At 42.1% G+C, this 11,567-nt stretch overlaps 1 protein-coding gene across 1 annotated transcript; it reads left to right on the forward strand.

The window, feature by feature from the left end:
* Positions 1-356: 356 nt before the first annotated feature.
* LOC120060016 (tribbles homolog 2-like) lies at positions 357-8,623 on the forward strand. Its single transcript, XM_039009086.1, has 4 exons — positions 357-593; positions 976-1,265; positions 2,062-2,383; positions 8,318-8,623. The coding sequence occupies exons 1-4, from the start codon at positions 357-359 to the stop codon at positions 8,621-8,623; spliced, it is 1,155 nt and encodes a 384-aa protein (XP_038865014.1).
* The last annotated feature ends 2,944 nt before the right edge of the window (positions 8,624-11,567 follow it).

Raw genomic sequence — 11,567 nt, forward strand, 5'->3', positions numbered from 1 at the left:
ATGTTAAAAAAAAAGGTAATACATTTAAAATGATGGGAATTTTCGTGAAATTAAATAACAATTATATCTAACACTGATTTTCCTAATTGTTTGCACGTTTGTCAGACTGTAGGACTACAAACAAAACATTTCCTTCAGTCTGTATCATCTCATCTTGTCAATGAAACAGCAGCAGCTTCGTCATTTTTTCAGACATTCCGATGTTGTTTTTAGAAAAACGCGTTATTTGTTATCAGCAACGTTCTGTTGGCAGTTCGTTTCTGGTTGTTTGTTATTTTGTCTACCCTGTCCATTAATCACGGAAGATATTTAACTTTATATATTTCATATAGGTTACTTTTAGATAATTTTATCACATGGACATTCAGGAAGTGTCCGGATCACCTGAGAGCATCCGTAAGTCACCAGATCGCTATAACTCTCTTTCGGACAGTCTCTCGAGCGGTCCTTTTGAATCACGCAGCCAACCCGTAGGTGTGTCCCGCCCTCCCCTCCCGTCCCGCAACGTGGGGAACTACCTGTTGTATGATCCGCTGCAGGAAAACGTACTCAGAGCTGCGAATGCTCACAGCGGAGAGGAGTTGGTGTGCAAGGTCTGTGGATTAAAACAAATATATATATATTTAAAAAAAAATGAAAACATGATGGTGCTCAATCACCTACTCTTATCTCTTTTCCATTTCAATCGTTGGCGCCATCTTCTAGTCTCTTCTCTCTTTGTCTCCTTACTCCAGCCTTTCCACATTATCTCCTTTTATTCCTGCAGTGCCAACATGCTCAACAGAAACAGGACCCTCATGTACAGTAGGCATGTGTTCGTATGTAGGCTGTGCAAACACAGTTACACCACAATGCAGATGTTGTCTTATTGGTTTCATAGGGCCTCAAAAGTATTTCTGAATTCCAGTTGTTCCACCTATAATATTGGCTATTGTAGAATCTTTATGACTTCTCAACAGTTTTCCTGTGTTCTAGGTCCTTCCTGTCTCTCGGTACCGGGAGGTTCTGTGTTCGTACTACTGCCTGCCCCCCCACCCCAACATAATTGAGATGCGTGATGTGGTTGTCGGGGACGCCCATGCCTACTTGTTCTTCCCACGTTCCTACGGGAACCTAGGGGTGATGCTCCAGGCCCGGCGGCTACCAGAGGACACAGCCAGATACCTGTTCCGCCAGCTGGTGTCGGCTGTGGCACATTGCCATAACAATGGACTAGTGCTCAGAGACCTCAAGCTGAACAAGTTTGTCTTCAAGAACAAGGAGAGGTGTGTGTGCAGAGCAGCCTGATGACCTAGAGGCCGGAGAGGGAGCATACGTGACAAATAGCTTCTTAGCAAAGAACAATTTCTCAAGCAATAATTTTGCTAGGACTATTTGGGAGTGGTCTAAGTAGGAGGGGAAAACTGAAAACTAGCTGTTATTGGCAAAGAGGTTTGGAACTCTCTTTCTTATTGGTCTATTAACTAATTTACCGCCTGTTGATTTCACCAGGCAGGCCAAAACTCCATCCCACCAAAACAGGCTGAAATTTCAGGCGCTAAAAGGGCATTGTCATAATTTTCACAATATTATTCCAACCTCATAGTGTGGAAATATATATAAATACAGGGAAATCACATTTTTGACTGCACTGGGCCTTTAAAGTTAATTTCCTGCAATTCTACACATTTTGCCATGGGGCAGCAATTCTACTCATTTTGCCATGACTTATGCCATGTTATTGATATCTGAGTGACTTACTAAATCAATGGGGTCCCCCTGGAGGTCAGGGACCCTCGGCACATGCCCTGCGTGCCTGTATTCGGCCATGATTAATACACATTTAGATAGCTGGCTAGACTAATTTACCAATGTAAAAATTGTTAGCTGACATGGCTAATTGAGTTACTGTCAGTGACTGACATACTGTAACACGAGAAAAACTGAAATCGAGCAACCAATTTTGCTCGATTTTGAAATTGCATCTTGTGTATTCTACATCTTGTGTATTCTAGTTGAGATCCCGACTGAGTTTATTATTTTTGGTCGGGCCCCATTTGTGTGTGTATGTGTGTGTGTCAGGACCCTGTTGATGCTGGAAAGCTTGGATGATGCAGTCATAATGCAGGAAGGAAACACCTCCCCCTATTGCAGCCCAGGACATGGGGACGTCTCTGGCAGTTTGTGGGTCTGTGCTCCGGCTACAGATGTCTGGTCTCTGGGAGTGATGCTCCACGCCTTGCTATTGGGCTGTTACCCTGTTGGGGCTGGACTAACCCAAGAGGGGGCCGTACTAACCTCGCAGGCTCGCTGTCTGATACGCTCAGCCCTGCATTCTAACCCCAACCTCCGCCTCTCTGCCTCCGAGCTTCTCACACACCCCTGGCTGTCCACACATGCACAGGCATACACACAGGCACATACACCAGATCAGACTGTACCTACCTGACACATACACACACACACACACACAATATATAAAGCAACACCAATAAAGGAGGACATTTGTATAGAATTGTGTTCTTCATTTTCTTTTATGCAATTTTAATAACACTATTATTATAATTTGATATATTGTAGATTAGATTTCACCCTATAGTTCAATCAAAGAGTTTGGAATATACTGGATAAAGGCACTTAGTCAGTGGCTCTTGATATGAACGTCAACAGTAGCCTACAGCTCTTGAATTTCCGTGCTTTACCATTTTAATCTTTCCTATCCATTAGTTGCAATCAACTTAACTGACATTATAAAAATGCCTTCTATTCCATGAGCCACATGAGAATTATATCAATATAAAGCTGAATATTTTTCTTAAGGTTTGACTACACTACTTATGGCGCATTTTCACTGAGGATTTACCCTGGTGTTTTAAGCAAGAGGCTCTGACTTTTCTGTTTCCATCTACGCGGGACAGCACCTGTGTTTCACTGGGCACGTGTCTCACTTTATTCTCACTGTCAGTCTCCCCGGTTACAACCTGTTTTGCCTGTCCTGAGCCTGCCTGCCGTCTACGTCTACCGACTTACCAGGATTACGAACCGGGCGTTTCTCTCCCAGTGCTCCCTCATTTTCTAGCTACAGCCCTCTTCGTTTCCGTCGGACCGTTCAAAGATGGCATATCTTATAACGCTGATGTCCGGGAGGGCACTCGCCTGGGCTACGGCGGTGTGGGAGGAACAATCCTGTCACGCTCTGACCTTAGATATCTCTGTTTTCTTTATATTTTGGTTAGGTCAGGGTGTGACGAGGGTGGGTATGCTAGTTTTTGTATTGTCTAGGGGTTTTGTATGTCTAGGGTTTTGTAGGTCTAGGTAATTTGTATGTCTATGGTGGCCTGATATGGTTCCCAATCAGAGGCAGCTGTTTATCGTTGTCTCTGATTGGGGATCATATTTAGGTAGCCATTTTCCCTTTTGTGTTCGTGGGTTCTTGTTCTATGTTTAGTTGCCTGTCTGCACTATTCATATTAGCTTCACGGTTCATTTTTGTTGTTTTGTTAGTTTGTTCAGTGTTCATTCTTCATAAATTAGAATGTATGCATACCACGCTGCACCTTGGTCTCATTCGTATGACGAACGTGACAAATCCACTGTTTGCCGTAGTCTGGAGGATTTCGTGGCGGGAGTTGTTAGATTCTCCATTGTCTGAGAGAGAGGCGGCTCGGAAGCTACTTCAACTGCATCAAGACTCCCGTAGTGTGGCAGACTACGCAGTGCACTTTAACGCCGAGAGTGCCTGGAACCCGGAATCCCTGTTCTACACGTTCCTTCATGGATTTTCAAAGGGAATTAAGGACAAGCTCGCAGCCCGGGAGCTGCCCTTGGACCTCGACTCTCTCATAGACAGGAAACACAGGGATAAATACACCAGGGAAAATAAGTGACACCTGGAGGGAGTGGAGACTATCACAAGGACAGGTGAAACAGATCAGGGCTTGACACTTCTATCAATCCCAAAGAAATCAACAATCAATTTAAGCAATTCTACTCTGCTCTTTACTCGTCTGAGGCTCTTGCTGATATCTCGTAAGCATGCATTTCTAGACAATCTGGGCAACCCCTGTCTCAATTCAGATGATAAAACCAGCATAGATGCCTCAATAAGTGATGTTCGAAGCTACTCTGGCAATCCATTCCATGCAGAACGGCAAAGCTCCTGGGCCTGATGGCTTCCCTATTGAATTTTATAAAGCATTCTCCTCTAAACTATCCCCTATCCTCAGCTCAATGTACAATGAAATCCTTTCTAGTCAGAAACTGCCCCAGACACTTACGCAGGCAACTATTTCAGTTTTGCTTAAAAAGGACAAGAATCCCCTAGACTGTGACTCATACTGTCACGTTCTGACCATAGTTCTTTTGTGTTTTCTTTGTTTTAGTGTTGGTCAGGACGTGAGCTGAGTGGGCATTCTATGTTGTGTGTCTAGTTTTCCCGTTTCTGTGTTTGGCCTGGTATGCTTCTCAATCAGAGGCAGGTGTTAGTCATTGTCTCTGATTGGGAACCATATTTAGGTAGCCTGTTTTCTGTTGGGGTTTGTGGGTGGTTATTTTCAGTCTTTGTGTGTCTGCACCAGACAGAGCTGTTTCGTTTCGTGTGTTTCTCGTTTATCGTTATTTTGTTTGTTTGTTACGTATTCTATTAAAAATGGATACTTTTCACGCTGCGCCTTGGTCCTCCTCTCTTCCTCCATACGACGAACGTTACACATACCGCCTTTTGTGTCTTTTGTGCTGCAATTATAAAATTCTCACTAAGGTCCTCTCGCGCCATTTAGAGACAGTAATACCTAATATAATTAACTCTGACCAACCCGGATTTATCTCAGATAGGCAATCTTTCTATAATATGCGCTGGCTATTTAATGTTCTTTATTCTGCCCACTCAACTCAACAGCCAGAGATTGTCATCTCTCTTGATGCTGAGAAGGCTTTCGACCGGCTTGAGTGGGAATATCAATTTACAGTACTAGAGATTGGGGTTTGGCCCGTCATTCCTTTCCTGAATTAAGATTTTGTACTTGTCCCCAGTGGCTTCTGTTTGCACCAACAATGTTACCTCCAGCTACTTCCCTCTCCACAGGGGGGCCAGGCAGGGTTGCTGTTTATCCCCTTTCCTATTTGATATAGCTATTGAGCCTCTTGCTATCGCCCTGCGCACGGAGGAGAGGATTAAGGGAATACTAAGGGGCGACAACTCACAAGGTGTCCTTATATGCAGACGATCTTCTTATATACATTTCTAACTCCGTGGAGTCTATACCCTATCTCTTGGACATACTACAAGGTTTTGGGACATTCTCTGTTTATAAGTTAAACCTAACAAAAACTGTGCTCCTCCCCATTAATCACCTTAAATTATGCTCAATTTAAGGTGGAGTATCAGATTTTTACTTATTTGGGGATAAAGGTCACATGCTCATTTAAGGATCTGTTTAAACACAACTTCAAAACACTCCTGGAGCGCACTAACCAGGATTTCACAAGGCGGTCGCCTCTTCCCATTTCATTAGCAGGTTGCATTAATTCTGTTAAGATGACTGTACTACCTAGGTTTTTGTACTTATTCCAAATGATTCCCATTTTTCTGCCAAAGTCGATGTTCAAATAACTGGACAGCTACATTTCCAACTTCATTTGGAATAAGTCAAATCCACGAATGAGAAAGGTATATTTAGAGAGACCTAAGCCCGCAGGCCAATTTTTTTACACTACTACTGTTTAGCAAATATATCTAAATGTGTTTATTGAGTTTCTACATTTGAAAATAAGGATGGGCCATCATGGAGTTACAGTCAAGCCTGCCAACTTCTCCTGGCTCACTCCTGTGCTCCCCACTGCCCATGAACCTTGGTACCCATGTTTTGAATCCCATTGTCAAGAACTCCCTTAAAATCTGGTCCCAATTCCAAAATCACTTTAGCCTTAAACAAGCAAGCTGCTTCTCTCCATTAACATCTAATCATCTCTTCCCAGCGTCACAGATTGACACGGCATTCCAGTTCTGGTATAGGAATGGTCTGGTGTTTTTTTGTGACATATTTGTTGATAACACATTCATCTCATTCGATACTCTGAAGGTTGACCATAATATTCCCAATACCCACTTTTTTTTTTTTTTTTAGATATCTGCAAACTGTCAGTTTTGCCAAAAAACATTCCCTTATTTCCACTTGAGCCCTTTAAGTGTCCAGTCGAGAGGTGCTAAGATCTTAATCCGTATCTGAAGGGCACAATCCCCAGATTATACGACATAATACAGAACATTAATCCGCCTTCCTTGGCAAGTACAAAATCTGCATGGGAGCAAGACACTGGTAGCGAGCTACCTGATGACATGGCAACAAAGTATTGAGCCTATCCACACCTCATCATTTTGCATAAGGCATGGGCTCATTCAGTTTAAAGTTTTGCACCGTCTCCATTACTCAAATGACAGATTGTCAAAAATATATCCAAATGTTGACCCCAAGTGTTTGAGATGCCACCAGAGTCCAGCGACTGTGGGACACATATTTTGATCATGCCAATCTTTGAGTGGCTTCTGGGACCCCATTTTTGAGGCATTCTCAAATAATGTGTCATACAACTGTTAGCCCCAACACGTTCACTGCCATTTTTGGGGTACTTCCCCTAGACCAGAATGCTACCACGCATCAGGCAACTGTGATATAATTTGCCTCGCTGCTAGCTCGCCGCCTTGTCGTCTTTCACTGGAAGTTATGCAGTGTGTTAAGGAGGTGATGTCATCTCTGCCTCTGGAGAAGGTTAGGTAAACTGTATGGGTCCCGACAAAAGTTTGACTTAACCTGGTCCCCATTAATACAATACATGGAGAGCCTGTCTTTTCCTTAGTGTAACTTGCATATTTTGGTAAGCAGTCATGTCTGTTCTAGTGGCCATTTGTTCTGATAAGAATTTTTGATATAACTTTTTCCATTGTTTTTGTTTGTATTACTGTTTATTTCTGTCACATTTAATTTACTTTTCTAGCATATCCAAGTATGATGCCTTGGTGGGTGGGTGGATTGGAGGGAGAGAGGGAGGGATGGATAGATGGATGGATGATAGGGAGGAATGGATGGGAGGGATGGATGGGAAAATGAGGGGTTGGGGTTGTACTGTTTCTGTCCTCATCTGAAAATCTATAATGTAAAAAAAAAGAAGATATACTTAAATATCAAAAGTAAATGTAATTGTTAAAATATACTTACGCATCAAAGGTAAAAGTATAAATAATTTCAAATTATGCAAACCAGACGGCAGCATTTTCTTGTTTTTAAAATGTATGGATAGCCAGGGGCATACTCCAACACTCAGACATTATTTACAAAAGATGCATTTGTGTTTAGTGAGTCTGCTAGACCAGAGGCAATAGGGATGACTATGTATTCTCTTGATAAGTGTGTGAATTTCACCATTTACCATGTCCTATGTATTCAAAATGTAACGAGTACTTTGGGTTGCCAGGGAAAATGTATGCAGTAAAAAGTACAATATGTTCTTTAGGAATGTAGTGAAGTAAGAGTAAAAGTTGTCAAAAATATAAATAGTAATGTAAAGTACAGATACCCCCAAAAAACTACTTAGGTAGAACTTTAACGTATTTTTACTTAAGTACTTTACACCACTGGTGGAGAAGAAGGACAAAACCCTGCGCCCATGTATCGACTACCGGGGCCTTAATGACATCACAGAAGAGAACCGTTACCTGCTACCACTCCTCTCCTCGGCTTTCGAGCCTCTCCTGGGGGCGACTCTATTCTCGAAGTTGGACCTTCGGAACGCCTACCATCTGGTTCGGATACGGGAAGGAGACGAATGGAAGATAGCCTTTAACACAGCTAGTGGGCACTACGAGTATCTGGTTATGCCTTTCGGACTGACTAACGCTCCCGCAGTGTTCCAGGCTGTCACGTTCCTGACCTTATTTCCTTTGTTTAGCCTTGTTTAGTTGGTCAGGACGTGAGCTGGGTGGGCATTCTATGTTATGTGTTTCTATGTTGGGTTCATTGTATTAGCCTGATATGGTTCTCAATCAGGGGCAGGTGTTTTATGTTTCCTCTGATTGAGAACCATATTAAGGTAGGCTGTTCTCACTGTTTGTTTGTGGGTGATTGTTGCTGTGTCTGTGTTTGTTCGCCACACGGTACTGTTTCGTTCGTTCATTTGTTCCTGTTCGTGCGTTCATGTTTTATGTTCTCAAGTTCAGGTCTGTTCACGTCGTTTTGTTATTTTGTATTTTGTCAGTGTTCTGTTTAGTTGGATAAATCATTAAAATTCAACATCATGAACATTCACCACGCTGCGCCTTGGTCCTCCTCTCTTTCACCTGAAGACGAGCGTTACACAGGCTCTGGTCAATGATGTGGTCTGTAACACGTTGAACCGGTTCGTGTTTGTCTACCTTGACGACATCCTTGTCTTTTCCCGTTCGGCTCAGGAGCATGTTCTCCACGTCCAACAAGTCCTCCAGCGCCTCCTGGAGAACCAATTGTTTGTCAAGGCAGAGAAGTGTGAATTTCATGGCTCCACTATCTCCTCTCTGGGATACGTAATCGCTGCCGGGAACATTCAGATGGATCTGGACAAGGTGAGAGCGGTGGTGGAGTGGCCCCAACCCACATCCAGAGTGCAGCTGTAATGTTTCCCGGGATTTGCTACCACTGCTTCATCCGGGGCTACATCACCCTGGCTTCCCCCCACTCTGCACTCACCTCACCCAAGGTTCCGTTCACGTGGTCCCCAGCTGCTGACTGGGCGTGTCTTTTTGTGTCTGTAAACTGTATTATGCGAGAAATGGAGGTGGGAACACCTTTATGCACAAATATTGATATAATAACCATTATATCAGGTCATCTATAAGTCTTTGCTAGGTAAAGCCCCGCCTTATCTCAGCTCACTGGTCACCATAGCAACACCACCCGTAGCACGCGCTCCAGCAGGTATATTTCACTGGTCATCCCAAAAGCCAACTCCTCCTTTGGCCGCCTTTCCTTCCAGTTCTCTGCTGCCAATGACTGTAACAAATTGCAAAAATCACTGAAGCTGGAGACTTATATCTCCCTCACTAACTTTAAGCATCAACTGTCAGAGCAGCTTACTGATCACTGCACCTGTACACTGCCCATCTGTAAATAGCCCACCCAACTACCTCATTCCCCAAATTGTTATTTATTTTTGTACCCCAGTATCTCTACTTGCATATCATTATCTGCACATCTATCACTCCAGTGTTAATGCTAAATTGTAATTATTTCGCCACTATGGCCTATTTATTTTCTTACGTCCCTAATCTTACTACATTTGCACACACAGTATATTTCTTTTTTTTCTTCTATTGTGTTATTGACTGTATGTTTGTTTATCCCATGTGTAACTCTGTGTTTTTGTCGCACTGCTTTGCTTTATCTTGGCCAGGTCGCAGTTGTAAATGAGAACATGTTCTCAACTGGCGTACCTGGTTAAATAAAGGTTAAATAAAAATATCAAAGTAAACTTGGAGTCATGTAATGATATGGTGTGGGGTCCTTCCACTACAACTTGGAAAACATGCAGGTTATTTGACTACAGATTAAATAAGTTATGATGAACTTCACAGGATGGTGAAAGTAAACAGTGATCTTGATGCTCCTTTCCAATAAATATCGAGGGTCTGATTTTGGTGACATGATGATCAATGCTTGACTGCCTTTGTTTTTATTTTTCATTCTTCCTCTTATCCATAATAATCTCATCATAGACTAGCCTACCCGCAAAGCCTACCCTACCCTATCTGCGAGCTGTTGGCTAGAGCGCACGTGCCAAGACCAGAGTAGGCGCATTTGCTATTTAACGCAACAGTTTTTTTGTGAAAACACTGTTGAAAATGCAATGGAAACATATTGAACTTTAGATTTTATTCAGTACATGAAAAGGGTGAAATCATTAGTCCAACAGTTTCTATTGGACAAATTTAGGTATGTTTATCCCTGTTTCGTTCTGTTTGCTTTCCTTTAAGAAACGTTTTTCAACAGAATCGGCAGAATGAATACAGCGCTGATTACAAACACAGTTCACTTTCATAGCATCCACATACCAACAGCATGATCATTTTGCTTGTATAATTCCTTTTCGCATCTACGTGCTCTCCTCCTCTCACCTTTTCTCTTCACTTGCGGACTTCAGTGCACAACAGATCAGCTGTCTGTGACCAGGAAAAAAAAACTTTCCAAGCCAAACCTTCATATCATAACCGCTAACCACTACACAGCCTACATTGCTGTCACTGTATTAGCTAATGTCATAGTCAACATAGCTTCTAGAACTAACGTGTTTGTAAACCTGCTACAATCATGCTGTACAGTGTACAGTTAGCAAGCAGTTTAGCGGTTACACCGGTGCCCAGTTGCAATAAATTAATAAAAACCAAAAGCTTACCTTGACTTGGAAGAGCTCCATTGTTGGATAGCCATAGCCAGCTAGCTAAGATAGCATCCCCGGGTGTTTGAGTTTGCTAAACTAGCTAGCTGCATTCGCCAGCTAAGGGAAAGTGAAAGTGGGAAAAAATACAACAAAATATAGCTTGCTCGATCTCTCTCCATCATTTTTAAATAAATGAATTTGCTCAAAACTGTTCAACTATTGTATTTTTCTCTCTTTGAGTGAACTACTCACCACATTGTATGCCCTGCAGTGCTAACTAGCTGTAGCTTATGCTTTCAGTACTTGATTAATTATCTGATCCTTTGATTAGGTGGACAACATGTCAGTTCATCCTGCAAGAGCTCTGCTAGTCATAATTACTGTGTAAGTCTATAGAAGGGGGTGAGAACTATGAGCCTCCTAGGTTTTATATTGAAGTAAATGTACCCAAGTGGAGGACGGAAACTAGCTCTCTTCCAGCTACACCATGGTGCTACCCTACAGAGTGCTGTTGAGGCTACTGTAGACCTTCATTGTGTTATAATAAATTATTTGGGGACGTGAATATATTTAGTAGAGTTTTATCTAATCACTTTTTTAATGTTCAATTTTCTTTTTAAATGAAATTCATTGAGGAGGATGGTTCTCTCCTTCCTCCTCTGCAGAACCTCCACTGTGTCAGACTGATTTGTAATAGACTGTCATAGTCCAAATTAAAAAAGTAAACATTGGCCGTTGATTACATAACTTTTTTACATTGTGAGGTCGGGAAGAATTTTTTATATTAAAATGAGGTTGCGGGCCAAAAACATTTGAGAACCCCCTAGCCTTAACCCCGAACCTAGCTAACGTTAGCCACCTAGCTAACGTTAGCCACAACAAATTGGAATTCGTAGCATTGCAAATTCGTAATAAATTGTACAAATTGTAATTTGTAACATCATACAAATAGTAATTCGTAACATAATATACTAAATGGATGATGGACAGAAACAAATTAATACATCATACGAAACGTAACGTATCACACAATGGAGTTCACCGATTTACCTTTACTATGTTATGTCAATCGCTGATTACAGGTTGCCCTAGTTTAACATAAGTGAAAGGAATGTACTGTCTGATAAGGGTGTATACACTAGTGACTAGAGTAAGCGTCGAAAATAGGCAGTAGAGGTCCTGAA

This window comes from Salvelinus namaycush, chromosome 15, assembly GCF_016432855.1.
Source record: "Salvelinus namaycush isolate Seneca chromosome 15, SaNama_1.0, whole genome shotgun sequence".
Classification (NCBI taxonomy): Eukaryota; Metazoa; Chordata; class Actinopteri; order Salmoniformes; family Salmonidae; genus Salvelinus; species Salvelinus namaycush.